At 38.5% G+C, this 15976-nt stretch overlaps 1 protein-coding gene across 1 annotated transcript in view; it reads right to left on the reverse strand.

The window, feature by feature from the left end:
• Positions 1 to 5159, reverse strand: part of Megf8 (multiple EGF like domains 8) — a 77570-nt gene extending 72411 nt beyond the window's left edge. Inside the window, exons 1-3 of the mRNA XM_045740699.2 lie at positions 4413 to 5159; positions 661 to 894; positions 1 to 434 (exon numbers count right to left, since the gene is read on the reverse strand). The exon at positions 1 to 434 is cut by the window's left edge and continues 316 nt beyond it. Of these exons, the coding sequence (XP_045596655.2) occupies positions 1 to 434; positions 661 to 894; positions 4413 to 4599 (855 nt within the window). The 5' untranslated portion in view covers positions 4600 to 5159. The remainder of the gene's footprint in view (positions 435 to 660; positions 895 to 4412) is intronic.
• Positions 5160 to 15976: the final 10817 nt, after the last annotated feature.

Below are 15976 nucleotides of genomic sequence, written 5' to 3' on the forward strand. Positions count from 1 at the left end.
ACTGGCTGGGTCACTTACATTAACCCACACACTTGTGGTAAAGTCATAAATTAGGAGATCACCTAAAATATGATTGAGATTATAACCTCCATACACATACAAACGATCTAAATGAGGTAGGTAAACACTGGCATGACTAGTTCTGTCATTTAGGGGTGGCCCCCCTCGCCACAACCAGTGCCACGTGCCACCCTCTGAATCATTTGCACCCAGAGAGCAACCATCTCCAAAATATCCTTCATTGCATTGACAATATGGTGCTGGCTTAGGCTCTCGAGAGTTTGGCAAAGGTTTATAACAGTGTCCACGGTTATGTATCATTCCGCAATTTTCTGGACAGTGTTGACGTTCACAGCCATCGCCGGTGTACAGGTCGTCACAGATGCAGACGTGATTTTCACAGCGTCCTTGTGATGAACAATTCAGGGGACAATCTGTGGGGTACCAATATGAAATTAAGTAAAGCCTATGTAACAGTAAAATGCACAGTAATATAAATGTATACAGTACATTATTTTAGCAGAAATCACAAGTATGAAAACCAATACAATACCACCAAAAGAACAAAAATAAGTTATACTACTGATGAGCAAAATCTGTCAGACACAAAGAAATTACAGCATGCAATCAACAAGAGGCCAAAACAAGAAAAAACCTTACCAGTAACAGAGTACTCTGCCTCAAATCCATCCAGAGCATAGTTTGTATCTGAATACAATAAAATCAACATGGCTCCTGAACTAGCAGTAACCTGAGGGGGTATGGTTTTGCCTGAAAACACCCCCAGCATAAGTGAATTGTATGTCTCTCCATCATACACGTACAGGTGGTCGTAGGAGCACTCCGTTTTGATGCTCGTAACATTGAGTGTTATGTACTGACCAGGTGAAGAGGCTGAAATAAATTAAATACATATTATAAAAATCAAGAATACAGATAACTCCTGTCAATGTTTCGTTTATAAATATGGAAAAGAGAGGAGGATACTGAATAAAATGAATCAATATGATTTCAGTTTTTTAATTTATCATAATGCAGGAAATTTAAAAGCAAACAACGATAAGGGCTAAAATATAGAACAAAATATTACCTATAATTATTCCAAATATCAAAAGAATACTGCATATAGCTTCCTTTATACCAAAATTTATGAATTTCCACCTCTTGGAATTATAATTAATCAAATGATCAATGATGTTCATAAAATAATTATATTTTGTAATTTGTGGTGTAGCTTCCTATTTCAACCTCGTCATTCTGCTTGCCAGCTACCATATTGTTACCAGTTTTGAATTGAATTGCAGTGAAATTGAAATAAGTTTATTGAGGTATAAATACATACAAACGGTTCAGGTAGCTAAAGCTATTCTCACCCCGTTCAGTAGAATGTGTTCTCATATTTACTTATTTACTTATATACATACTTACTTACTTACTTACTTACTTGCTTACTTACTTACTTACTTACTTACTTACTTACACACACACACACACACACACACACACACACACACACACACACACACACACACACACATATATAAATAAATAAACTGAAAACTCTACACCCCAATACAATAGAAGTGACTCGAACCCATACTGCCAGGAGCATTATGCAACTGGTGTACAGGAGACCTTAAACGTTTGACCATTACGACCAGACAAAAGATGATGGTAGCCGAGGCTATTTCCCCCATCATCCCGCCGGCGCTCTGATAGTAATCTTGGGCATGGTATTTTATCAAATCACCTCATTTTTTGGGGCCGCATGAGGAACACAAATGCAAACAAGCCTGAATGGTCCCCAGACACATATGCAACTGAAAACTCCATACCCCAGAAGTGACTCGAACCCATACTGCCAAGAGCACTAAGGCGTTTTAGTGCCTTATTAGAGTTTAGAGTTTAAGACAAGCAGGGAATGGTTTGAGAAATTTAGAAAAAGAAGTGGCATTCATAGTGTTATGAGTGTTGTGTGTTGCAAACTGGTGGAGGAACACAGCGAAGAACTGACCACCAAAGAACATCACAAGGAGCAGCAACAAAAAACAGCTGAGGAAATTTCTTCAGGGGGAGGAGGAGACAGTATAGAATGTCCCTTCCTCATTAATTAAGAAAATGTGTGCAGCATGGGAAGAATTGCAAACTTTTGCTGAAACGACTCGCCCAAATCACGGTGCAGTAGGCCGTTGCCTTAACCATTTTAATGACACTGTGATGCCTCACTACAGACAAAAATTAAAACGAATGGAAAAACAAAAATCTCTGGAAAGGTTTTTAGTGAGACAAACAAGCAGTGAATCACAACCAGGTCCTAGTGGTATGCAGGCAAAATGTAGGAGAGTGTACCCCAGAGAAGTCATCACTGCCTGATGTTATAATGGAAGGGGACTCCCCTTCCAAACAGTAACATCTTTCCACCTCCCCCTCCCCCCCTCTCATTATCTTCCATACGCCATCAAGAGTCCTCCATAAAGGTAAGATAAACATATGTACTGTATTGTAGTTAGAGAAAAAATTTTATTCAGTAAAAAATGTATTTTTAAGTTACCCTGTAATATTTTTGGGGGTGTGGAACAGATTAATAAAATTCCCTTCACTTCTTATGGGAAAAATCGCTTCGACTTACGATACATCTCTGGGAATGGATTACCATCATAAATCGAGGCCCCACTGTACAAGGTTATACTGGTGATTTCATTGCAAATGGGAGATACATTTTGCCAGGTGGACACCAATGCTCTTAGAAATTTAAAGATTTGGTGTTTAGATAAATCTCCAAACAGGGTTTTTATTGATATCTCTCTAAGTATTGCATGTACAGTACAGCATCCATTTTAGTGTTATTTTATAATCAATTTTTTTTAATTCATACTTTATTTCCCTGAAACACACCAAATACAATTTATTTGTTTATTAGTCCTCCAAAAATGTCAATAAATTTCTTAGGTGTCCATTGATAAGCAGCCTGTATCCATTATTTGCATACAGGCACTATCTGGCACATTATTTGGATCGGGAATATATCCACATACAGGTATAAGAAAGTGTGATATTTTTTATTTATTTTTTTTGAGATATATACAAGAGTTGTTACATTCTTGTACAGCCACTAGTACGCATAGCGTTTTGGGCAGGTCCCTGGAATACGACCCCCGCCGAAAAGAATCGTTTTTACAACCAAGTACCCATTTTACTGTTGAGTTAAACAGAGGCTACAGTTAAGGATTTGCGCCCAGTAAATCCTCCCGGCCAGGATACGAACCCATGACAAAGCGCTGCGGAATGCCAGGCGAGTGTCTTACCACTATACCACGGAAACTATAATTTGGATAGATACAGCATTTTATTCATAACAAATATGTACAAATCGTCATAATTGTTCTCATGGACAGAAAAGACATCAATTACAATAATATAACCAGTATTGTATGATCAGTATTGTGAAATTCAATTATCCTGCATTCAGGAAATTCCCCCTCCCCCCATTGAACTGTATCCAATATATCCACAATCCTTAAGTATTAGAGAGAAGACTACAATGAAATTTTTATCCAAGGCAAAGCACAAGACCCAGAAGGGTCATTTAGCACAGTTAGGATAGACTAATTTGGAGTTAATTGTTTGGAGGAGTCTCAAATTACTCCAGTGAAATTGTTGCATTTTCTGAATGCTTTTCTCAGGGACAGAAAACCAGCACTGGGCTTATTGAGGACTGTCTAGCCCTTGCTTCTAAACTGGAATGGTACAAGAGATAAGTGATACCTGGAGCATACCTGGAGAGGTTTCATACTTCTACTTCCCGAGCCCGGCCTGGGACCAGCCTCAAAAACGTGATGAGTAGGCCGATTCTATTCATAGGTAAATATATTTCCGAGTTATTTTTGCGTTCAATTTTTCTCATTTAACCAGTATAAAGAGCAAACACAAATCATCTCCTTTCAGTTGACAATGAAATTTGTGTGTGTGTTTATCTAAGAGTATGACCCGAAATTATTTCAAAGGTACAAAGGTAGAGAAATGCTGCTCTAGGCAATGATCGACTTTCCCCAGGATGTAACCCACAACAGTTGTCTAACTCCCAGGTACCTATTTACTGCTAGATAAACAGAGGTATCAGATGTAACAGATGTAAGAAAACATGCCCAAATGACACACACACACACACACACTCTGCCTTCGAATCAACCCACGAACCATCCACTTGCGAGCCAGCTGAGAGGCTACGTATAATTAGTATCGTTGTAAAATATAATCATTGCAATAGGCATGTAAAGTATTACATTTCCACAGTATAATTTTTTAGTTATAAAAATACAGATTATTAGTAAACAGACGAGGGGAATGAATTGTGACGCTATAAAGAGTATCCACTTAAGTTAATACTTCAAATAAAGACATAAAACGCTCACCTCGTATGAGCCACTGGCAGTGCGAGGCCTCGGGATACGCTCCCGGGCCATCGGTGATGGTGCCCCACGACCCAGTCAGGATCCTCCGTGACCTGTTGCAGGACCTCTCGGGGGACCACTCCATGGGCACGGCCGGAGCCCACAGCCCCGCCGCCCACAGCACCCACGGCAGCCACCATGCCCACATGTCCTCGAGCGTTGCAGGGGGTTGTAGTAGTAGTGAGGCTAGGGTAGGAACACCACCCCTGGCGTGTCATGGGGTCCTGCCTGCCACCACCACCACGCTCGTCCTGGTAACACATCACTCATTTTGGCCGAGTTAATCCCGTGGCTCTTGTATCACAGTGTCAACAGCTGCATGACGCACAGTGACAGGCGGGGTTGAGGGCAAGTGCGAGGCACTGACAGATGTGGTGTCCACCCCGCGGCGTCCACTCCTCCCTCCCCAGGGTCACACACACACACAAGGGTGGCCTCAGCGCCGGGATCCCCAGCAGGAGCCTGGCTCCACACTCCCCAGCATCACCCCCTCCTCGCCCCAGGCACTCCCCCAATATGGAACACGGTCAGATAAGACGCGCGGGCGTGCGAGAACAAAGAGATAAAAGGTTGAGTGTTTGTTGGGTTTGTTTGTGGGGGTTGTGGTGGTGACTGGGCCCGGCAACCCTCCCACCACCCACCCGTCTGACGTCACTACGCTCTCTCTTCAAATGGCGCTCGGTTTAGCTGCTTTCTTCGCCACGCTCTTCAAGATTGTGTAACTTGCTTAGCTAAATGAATTGTGGGGTTCAGTCCCTGAGTCCATTATGTGCCTCTGTAACCCTTTCCACTACCGCCCACCAGATGGGTATGGGGTGCATAATAAATGAACTAAACTAAAAAACTAAACTTCTTCTCCATTACCTATATAATAATAATAATAATACTTTATTCATAGGAATGTGCATGCAAAGAACGTCAGGCAAAGGGACAATTGTAGGTACAAGGGCTACACATAAAATAGATCCACTACTACGCAAAGTGAATTTGGTAAAACTTAGAACAATTTAGATAATAATTATTTGTAGGTATAATGGGGTAAATACTTAATACGAAATGAGAAATAAGCTAACATATGTAAGATGTTGTTCAATAAGCTACAGCTGGGTTATCAGCCATGATATCTGGGATCTATGGCAGGAGGCTGCTGCAGCTAGGTAATGAATCCTCCCAATGGTGAACATTCCAATTGGAAACTGTGTGAACAAGAACTGGGACAAACTCTTCAACACTATCTCTGTAATTGCCCTATTATCAGTGACTTCAGACCAAATAGTATCAGGTATTTTGAGCTCTGTAATTATTTCATACACTCAGGAATATTGAAAGATATTCTTGTGATGTACCCTGATTTTGCTAGTGGAGGCTAATAGATAACCCTAGCTACATTTCATGTTCTCTCCTGATTCCATGTATGACTAGCCGTCCTGTAAGGTGGGGATGTTGGATGAGCTTGTAGCTCACCCAGAAAATCGTGAAGTTGCTGTTTAGTCAGAGTTGATTTGTTTTTGTTTTGAAACAGGTATTTTCTCCCTTGATTCCATGTATGACTAACCATCCTATGAGATGGGAATATTTGATGAACTTTAGCTAGTTTTTTTTATCTACACTGTGTAATCTGTCATATAGAATAGGGTAGCAGCACATTGCTGTGTATACCTAAGCTTGTTAATAATAATAGGACCCATTATCACCACACCAGAAATAAATCTCTCTTTGATATCCCCAGGGTCAAACTTAATCTGTGTAAACACTCTATGCAAATAAAGGGACCCAGTCTATGGAACTCACTCCCTAATGAATTGAAAAGCTGTCCAACTTTTGCGTCATTCAAAAACAAAACTAAAAAGTACCTAATCTCATCTGCATAGTTTTTTTACCTTGTTGCTTTAAAATTGCACTGTAACTATTGCTACCCAATCTCATTATCTTTATGTACCCAATCCGAACATCTTTACCAATGTGATCATTACTGTCTTCTTATATGTGCTGTCAATCTGCTGTGTCTGTTAATCTTGTTTAAATTTCCAATCAAGTTGTCAATGTAATCAACCAGAGCTTTAATATACCAATGTGCTATACTTACTATTCTCTCTCATCTCATTTTTTTTCTTGCAATGTATCTGTTATCATTTTATTAATTCTGCTAGAATTTACCTACTTAAAATTATCTGTTAGATTAAGGACCTGCCCGAAACGCTGCGCGTACTAGTGGCTTTACAAGATTGTAAATACTATGCTATGTATTCTCTCTAACCCAATGTACCTTCTTGTATATAAATAAATAAATAAGGTCTCTGATAGACTATCATGCACCAGCTTTGGTCCTGCAAAACGGCAAAAGTATTGATAGATTGGAAAAAATGCAAAATGAAGCACTCAGAATTATATTTGGCTGTCCTATAACTACCAAAGTTCTCAACATGCGGAAAGAATTAAATATACTTAGCATTAGAGATAGAATATTTGAAATTAATCTTATGATGGGACTAAAGCTTCTGCGTGATAACAAAAACAACATTGTGTCAGTTGCACTGTTAGAACACATACGAAATGGAACCAGCGAGTCTAAATGGATTCAAAGAACTGCCACTCATATTAAAATGATGGGACTGCACGATGTATATACAGATGAAAGAGTACAGCACTTCCTTCCACCCTGGCAGATAGTACCTTTTGACATCCTGGCCCCCGCATACCCCACCAAGAAACTAATCACAAACAACCCTCATGCTCAGCTTGCTGCTAAATTAAGCACCATAGAACACATTCACAACATACAAGCTGAAAACAACATTGCTCAGACCATATACACTGACGGATCACTCAATACAGCTACAGGGAGGGCAGGAAGTGCTGTTATTGCTCATCAGCCCGATGGCAGCACAATTCAAAGGAATATCCGAATTAGTAACTGGGCGTCCACAATGCAAGCCGAGTTGGTAGCAATACTGGCAGCACTCGAAATTATTGACAACACTGAAGTAGACAGCTTAATTATTTCTGACTCCCTTTCCTCACTACAAGCAATAAACAGTTTGCAATCAAATAATAACGTGCTTGTCTTGGAAGCTAGACGTAGATATATAAGAATACTTAGCAAGAGGGTAAATATAAAAATGTTGTGGATTCCTTTTCACATTGGCCTGCCGGAACATGACAAAGTTGACGCCCTTGCTAAGGCTGCAGTAAATAAAGACAGAATTGAACGGAATTTTGAGTTATCAAATAGGTCCCTTAAAAGTGTCATTAGACGAGAACTCCTAGATGAATTTGAAGAAAGTAGAACTGTGCAAACTGGAACTAGCAGGTCCATTGTTCATCACAATGAAATGTGTGAAATAAAACATGTGTATGGGGCAAGTAACAAAGTCAGTAGACTAACAGATGTTGTCACAGCTCGTATAAGACTTGGCTACAAGTATCTCTGGCAGTACGGCTTGTATAGGGATCTAGATGAAGTAAAGTGTAAAGTGTGTGGACAAAGACAGGGACACACACTCGAACACTATATCTTGGATTGTAGTAAAATTGAGCCATTTAGAGATAAATCTAAGCTCACTCTGTATGATATGACAACCTAACTTATTACCATCTTCTTGAGATTATCTTGAGATGATTTCGGGGCTTTTTAGTGTCCCCGCGGCCCGGTCCTCGACCAGGCTTCCACCCCCAGGAAGCAACCCGTGACAGCTGACTAACACCCAGGTATCTATTTTACTGCTAGGTAACAGGGGAATAGGGTGAAAGAAACTCTGCCCATTGTTTCTCGCCGGCGCCTGGGATCGAACCCAGGACCACAGGATCACAAGTCCAGCGTGCTGTCCGCTCGGCCGACCGGCTCCACCACCATCAATAAATTACCTGAAATCCTTGCACTGTATCCACATTTCGCTTCCAGTAGATGAACGACATATGAGATTCAGAAACAAGTAGTGTATTGTGAGGACTAATAATAAACAGAAGCTCCCCAATGACTCTGTAATATCTCCATTAGTCAAACTATTATGTATTAGCGATAAGACCTACCATTAATGTATGATGACTTACTGTAAATATAAAGCTCTTGAAATAGCACTTTCTCTGTAACTAGCTGACATTGTAACTATAAAGTGTGAAGGATAGATAAAATTTCTTATGTAATAATCTAAGATGAGGTCTGATAAAGACCTTTTGTGCCCTCTGTAATGCTTTTGCGCTACCGCTCACAGGATGAGTATGGGGTGCACAATAAACTAGCCGCCTCCGGCGGCAACAATCAATCAAAGGACGGCCGCGGCTTCAAACAGTTTAGTGTGAGGACGGGTTGTTGGCTGACTACCTCTGTTAAAATCACTACGCTGTAAGTGCTTCACCCACGTACTTCAAATACAAATAACCACCAACAGAACCTAAACACCTAACCTAACCTAACCAGTGCCTAAACAGGTTAAATACCGTTTATACTGCCATTACCTAGGCAATGGTAATATAAAATAATATTAATTTATGTTTGAGAAAATTCATGTTTTGAATGAACAGGCATGTTAAAATTTACGAATGCGTCTTTGAGGTCGACCGCTGGGTGGAATGGACTTGGCCTGAGGACGGGTTGTGAGTAAACCGATTTTCATTCATAAATAGGGGGTTTGGCGGGTGCATGGAATGGACTTTGGGTCTTTGTTTAGAGGACGGGCTGAGGACAGGTGGCATAAACTCTGTCCAAATGCTCGTTAACCCAGCTGTAAAACCCTCGTTTATGAGTGAAAAATACTTACAACACGCCTCACAACTTGTCTGATGTTCCCTGCCTGTCCTCGTCAACAAAGGCCAAATGGTCAGCCAAAAATCACTGTTTGTGAATGAAAAAGGTTTACAAATACAACAAATACAAATATTTATTCAGGTAAAGTACATACATACAAGGTGAGATACAAAAGTTGATGGATTTATAGATAGAGCTAGTACATACAATGCCTAAAGCCACTATTACGCAAAGTGTTTCGGGCAGTACACGACTCACAACTTCTTGAGGGTTATTAAGGCCCCATGAATCTTTGGAGGAGGATTAGGACAAACACAGAAGCATTTAGTGACCAACCAACAAGTATATTTTAGCCCTAAACATAGCCCAGGACTAAAGTAAACTCTCAATGTATACACACCGAGGAACGGGACTCATGTCATGGTGTATACTGTATAGCCTTCACCCCTTCATCTATACTTATACACAATACACATATCTTGACTGATAACTTGCCGTTGCTTAATGCTTGTGTCTTGTATTAGAGCATCTTCCTAATATTTACCAAAAATGCTATCTATTATTTTTAAGAAACTTATATGACTTATATGAAAAATAAATGCTTATTTCATACGATTTTGACAATGGGAATTTTATGCTAATTAGTCTACATATCTGCACACGAACCTGTATGCCAATATTCTCTCTACTCTAATTAAGTCATATTGTTATTATTTTTACTAGTCTATTTAACCTGTAATAATAAATCTCCAACAAAACAGTTAAACTAATGTATGCCAATTAATTTTTAGTAGGCATATTAAGCAAAGATTTATACACACACTTCACCCTCTCTGCCAATATCCTGTGCTTTAGCAGAGTCAAAACAGCATTTATACAAAAGTATTACATACATGTATGATGACCATATGTATAATCAACCATACATACATATATATATATATATATATATATATATATATATATATATATATATATATATATATATATATATATATATATATATATATATATGTCGTACCTAGTAGCCAGAACGCACTTTTTGGACTACTATGCAAGGCCCGATTTGCCTAATAAGCCAAGTTTTCCTGAATTAATATATTTTCTCTAATTTTTTTCTTATGAAATGATAAAGCTACCCATTTCATTATGTATGAGGTCAATTTTTTTTTATTGGAGTTAAAATTAACGTAGATATATGACCGAACCTAACCAACCCTACCTAACCTAACCTATCTTTATAGGTTAGGTTAGGTTAGGTAGCCGAAAAAGTTAGGTTAGGTTAGGTTAGGTAGGTTAGGTCGTCGAAAAACAATTAATTCATGAAAAGTTGGCTTATTAGGCAAATCGGGCCTTGCATAGTAGGCTGAGAAGTGCGTTCTGGCTACTAGGTACGACATATATATATATATATATATATATATATATATATATATATATATATATATATATATATATATATATATGTCGTACCTAGTAGCCAGAACGCACTTCTCGGCCTACTATGCAAGGCCCAATTTGCCTAATAAGCCAAGTTTTCATGAATTATTTGTTTTTCGACTACCTAACCTACCTAACCTAACCTAACCTAACTTTTTCGGCTACCTAACCTAACCTAACCTATAAAGATTGGTTAGGTTAGGTTAGGTAGGGTTGGTTAGGTTCGGTCACATATCTACGTTAATTTTAACTCCAATAAAAAACAATTGACCTCATACATAATGAAATGGGTAGATTTATCATTTCATGAGAAAAAAATTAGAGAAAATATAATAATTCAGGAAAACTTGGCTTATTAGGCAAATCGGGCCTTGCATAGTAGGCTGAGAAGTGCGTTCTGGCTACTAGGTACGACATATATATATATATATATATATATATATATATATATATATATATATATATATATATATATATATATATATATATATATATATATATATATATAGCCTGAATGGTCCCCAGACATACATGCAACCGAAAACTCACACCCCAGAAGTGACTCGAACCCATACTGCCAGGAGCAGTATGAGGTGATTTAATAAAATACTATGCCCAAGATTACCACCAGAGCGCCGGCGAGGTGATGGGCAAATAGCCTCGGCTACCATAATCTTTTGTCCGGTCGTGATGGTCGAGTGGCTAAGGTGTCCTGTACACCAGTTGCAGAGTGCTCCTGGCAGTATGAATTCGAGTCACTTCTGGGGTGTGAGTTTTCGGTTGCATGTATGTATATATATATATATATATATATATATATATATATATATATATATATATATATATATATATATATATATATATATATAGACATATGTCGTACCTAGTAGCCAGAACTCACTTTTTGGCCTACTATTCAAGGCCCGATTTGCCTAATAAGCCAAGTTTTCCTGAATTAATATATTTTTTCTAATTTTTTTCTTATGAAATGATAAAGCTACCCATTTCATTATGTATGAGGTCAATTTTTTTTTTATTGGAGTTAAAATTAACGTAGATATATGACCGAACCTAACCAACCCTACCTAACCTAACCTAACCTATCTTTATAGGTTAGGTTTGGTTAGGTAGCCGAAAAAGTTAGGTTAGGTTAGGTTAGGTAGGTTAGGTAGTCGAAAAACAATTAATTCATGAAAACTTGGCTTATTAGGCAAATCGGGCCTTGAATAGTAGGCCAAAAAGTGAGTTCTGGCTACTAGGTACGACATATATATATATATATATATATATATATATATATATATATATATATATATATATATATATATATATATATATATATGACAATGTCAGACCACGGAGGAAAAATGAAACAGGAATTTCCTTAAGTACTTTCGTATATTAAATACATCTTCAGAAGGTCATTTTACAGATCGAGTGATGGGTATAAATAGGCAGGAGAGAGTGGTGAAGTAAGGTGAGGTACAATACTTGGACAAGTATTCACCTAGAGACCTTTAACAAACCGGCGGCTTCCTGTCCTCGTCGAGGCCACTAGACTGCCAGTGGCCCTCAGGTATATTCAGGCAAGGACATTAGGAGAGACAGGCTAATTAATACTAGTGCCTGGGTTGATGACCATATAATTTACTCTGGGAGCATTGTGAAGAAGATTCACCTATATGCAGGCGATGAGTCACAATAACGTGGCTAAAGTAGATATATATATGTGAATGAGAATCCAATCGACTTGAGAATGGTCCAGGACGGACCCAAACGTCGTCGTCCCTTCACCTTCTAGTGTGTGGTCTGGTCAACAAGATTCACCTAACGCATAATACTGCTAAAACTGCATAGCAACATGAAAGTTCATATATGTTTGACTCACCGACCGATATGCATTTTAGATATCTAAACCAGCCACAGTTTGTTTAGATTCGCGAGGGAGGTGATTGATAATTATTTAATAATCTATATGTGGTCAGCCAGTCAGATGATGTGTAAAACATAGTGACACAACGCTAAGTTTATTTTCAGATTACGGAGATTAGGTAGAATGAAGCGAGAATGTGATTGTATAACCCGTAGTGGGCTGATGTTGAGCCGTAGTAGCAAATGACATTTTATTCATTCTTAGGTCATTGTATATATATACCTATGTATACCTATATAGGATTGTCATAAGAAAACAAAAACCGTGAAGTTTCAATGAAGGGAGACAATTTCTTTATCGAAAATGGATTTGTCAAAAAAATATGTGAATTGCAACAATAGATATAATTAGTCTCTAGTTGATGTGGGTTAATGAGCGGCGATGCGCCCTCTTCAACCCGGTCTTTCAATTTACCACTCCGTAAAAAATGCAAATGTTTAGCCTATTCAAAAACGTACAAACCCATTAATCAACCCACCTATCCTATCGAGGTTGATGCAAAGAAAACGTGAATAACTCGGAGCTCTAATTTTGTTAATAGGTTTCCTTAGTCCACTTGTTTATAATTCCTATTTTTAACATGCTTTGTGACAGATGTTCATAAATTTCCAGATTCAAAATTCAAATTCAAATTTGAATTCAAAAGAATGTGTATACAAAGAACATAAGAGTAACGTACAACTGTTGGGACAGGAGTTACACACACATACTAATGCATTCCTCTCCTAGTATGGTAACTGAAGGGTAGTTTATACATTAGTATTGGCTTGTCTAGGCCTATATGTCTAGGCCTGGTACATTTGTCAAGGGCTCCGGAAGATAATCGTCAGTTGGTTTGAGACAACAACACCTTCTATAACGGGGTCGTCTCCAAGATATATTAGTTTTAGACTAATGTATAGTTGCTGGTTGGTCAGTAAACTAGATTTTGCGTAAACCTTGGTAACTCTACCATGGTTCATAGCCCTAAATATCAACACCAAACTAGTAATTATTACAATAGGATTTAGTAGGACAGTAGGCTTTGTTCTCGACTCTCAGTTAGGTATTCCGGGTTCACTTTCCGGGCGGGACAGAAATAGTTGGACACGTTTCCTTTCATCTAATGCCTCTGTTCACCTTGAGCAGTAAACATGTACCCGGGAGTGTGGCAACTGTTGAAGGGTTGTATCATGAGAAGGTCAGTATAGTTGGCCCTCGGCTGGGAACCTTGGATAACTAGTAGGGTAAGGCTTACCACGAGCCATGGCGAGGGAAAGTTGCGTATACCAAACAAAATGCCTGCTAGAATTCCTGTTGCTGATAATTAGAAAACATCATATACATAAGAACACATGTACACACACACACATACACAAGAACACAACACACATGTACACACACATACATACACAAGAACACAACACACATACTCAGTCCCCTGTGGAGCAGTGGCAACACATTCGCCCCACGCTTCGTGACCGATTTGGCCTGGGTTCCTATCCTGGCTGGGAAGGATTAACAGGACGCCAATCCTTAACTGTACCCCTCTGTTCGCCCAACAGTAAAATGGGTCCCTGGTGGTTAAACGATTTGGCGGGTCGCATTCCGGGGAAAATTAGGATTAAGGACTTGCCCGAAACGCTATGCTTGCTAGTGGCTGTACAAGAATGTAAGAACTCTTGTATATATAAAAACAAAAATGAAAAATAAATAAAATAATAATACATGTATACACACATACGTAATACATTCTACAGCTGTCTGGTAGGAACGGGGTTATGAAAGATGATATATTTATTTTCTTTCTTATGTTCTATATACTGTATACATATTACAAACCACTGAAAAACTATTCAGTGGTTTGACCAAATAACTCTACAGAACATCATTACGTCACTGATCTTAGAAGACTTTATGAAAATCGAAAGGGTGGGGGGGGGGGTTGCTATACAAAGTGTAAACATTGAGCGAGGCTAATCCCAAGCATCAAGCCCCAATGCAGGGCAGGATCCGAGGACGCTGCAGGCATTCCCCCTCTGGATCGCCACACTGAGGCGCTGGAAGAGAAAGCTCACTGTTCTAGGGTTTCTTGCTGTTTTCATGAGCCTGGAACCTAGGTCCTTAAGAAATATTCTTGCACACTCTGCCCATGGACCGAGGGTCTCGGATCCTAATGGAACGCTATACACATACATATTCATTTATATATATAGATATACATATATATATATATATATATATATATATATATATATATATATATATATATATATATATATATATATATATATAGATATATATGCGAACAAGCCTGAATGGTTTCCAGGCATATATGCAACTGAAAACTCACACCCCAGAAGTGACTCGAACCCATACAGCCAGAAGCACTCTGCAACTGATGTACAGGATCCCTTAACCAAATCCCTTAATCTTGCGGGAGGATGGGGAATTAGCCTCGGCTACCATCCTGTTTTGTCCGGTCGTGATGGTCGAGTGGTTAAGGGATCCTGTAAATCAGTTGCAGAGTGCTTCTGGCAGTATGGGTTCGAGTCACTTGTGGGGAGTGAGTTTTCAGTTATATATATTGTGACGGTAAAGTGTTGGAGTGTTGATGTTCGGCAGTCCTCCAATGGCAGGTGGCAATGCCTTGTCACACTTACAGAAAAAAAAGAGACTGTTTGTCTGTGGTAAGGTAATGGGAAGACACACAAAACACAAAATATAAACAATTAAATTTTAATTACTTTAGAAAACAAGATATGAACAAAGACAATCCCTTGGCTTACGTAAAATTCAAAACAAGTCAACAAACAAAACATGAATAATTAATAGGTGTGAAATTTACTCTAAAATAAAATGAAGTGCAAGACAATAATAATGATAATCAGGTCAGGTGCTGAGAATACTGGCTAAAGCTGCCACCTCCCTTAGTACACGACAGCCAGGGCTTAGTCTACCTACTTAGTCTATATATATATATATATATATATATATATATATATATATATATATATATATATATATATATATATATATATATATATATATATATATATATATATATATATAAGGAAAAAAAGGTCTATAAGGCACACTTCTCGGCCCGTATGCCAAAATCAAAGTGTAGTAATGTAAAAAATGAATCGAAATGAACATTGATTCAAAAATACTTTTACCCATTATAGTTTACATAATTACAAAGCAGGTCGCCATCTGGAGAACAAAAAAAAAAACAGTGCACATAACTAAATATAACGATAAGGACTCAGGAGAATGAAGTCATATATATACATATACAACAATAATGAGTTTCGGGTTTAACACTTTCAGCCATTAACAGCACTGCCAGACGCAGGTAAAAGTTGCCACGTCGGTTATTTTACCGATTATGGCCCTCATTTATTGCTCGCTTCCATGTTTGTCGTT

The sequence above is a fragment of the Procambarus clarkii genome, chromosome 13 (genome assembly GCF_040958095.1).
Source record: "Procambarus clarkii isolate CNS0578487 chromosome 13, FALCON_Pclarkii_2.0, whole genome shotgun sequence".
Classification (NCBI taxonomy): domain Eukaryota; kingdom Metazoa; phylum Arthropoda; class Malacostraca; order Decapoda; family Cambaridae; genus Procambarus; species Procambarus clarkii.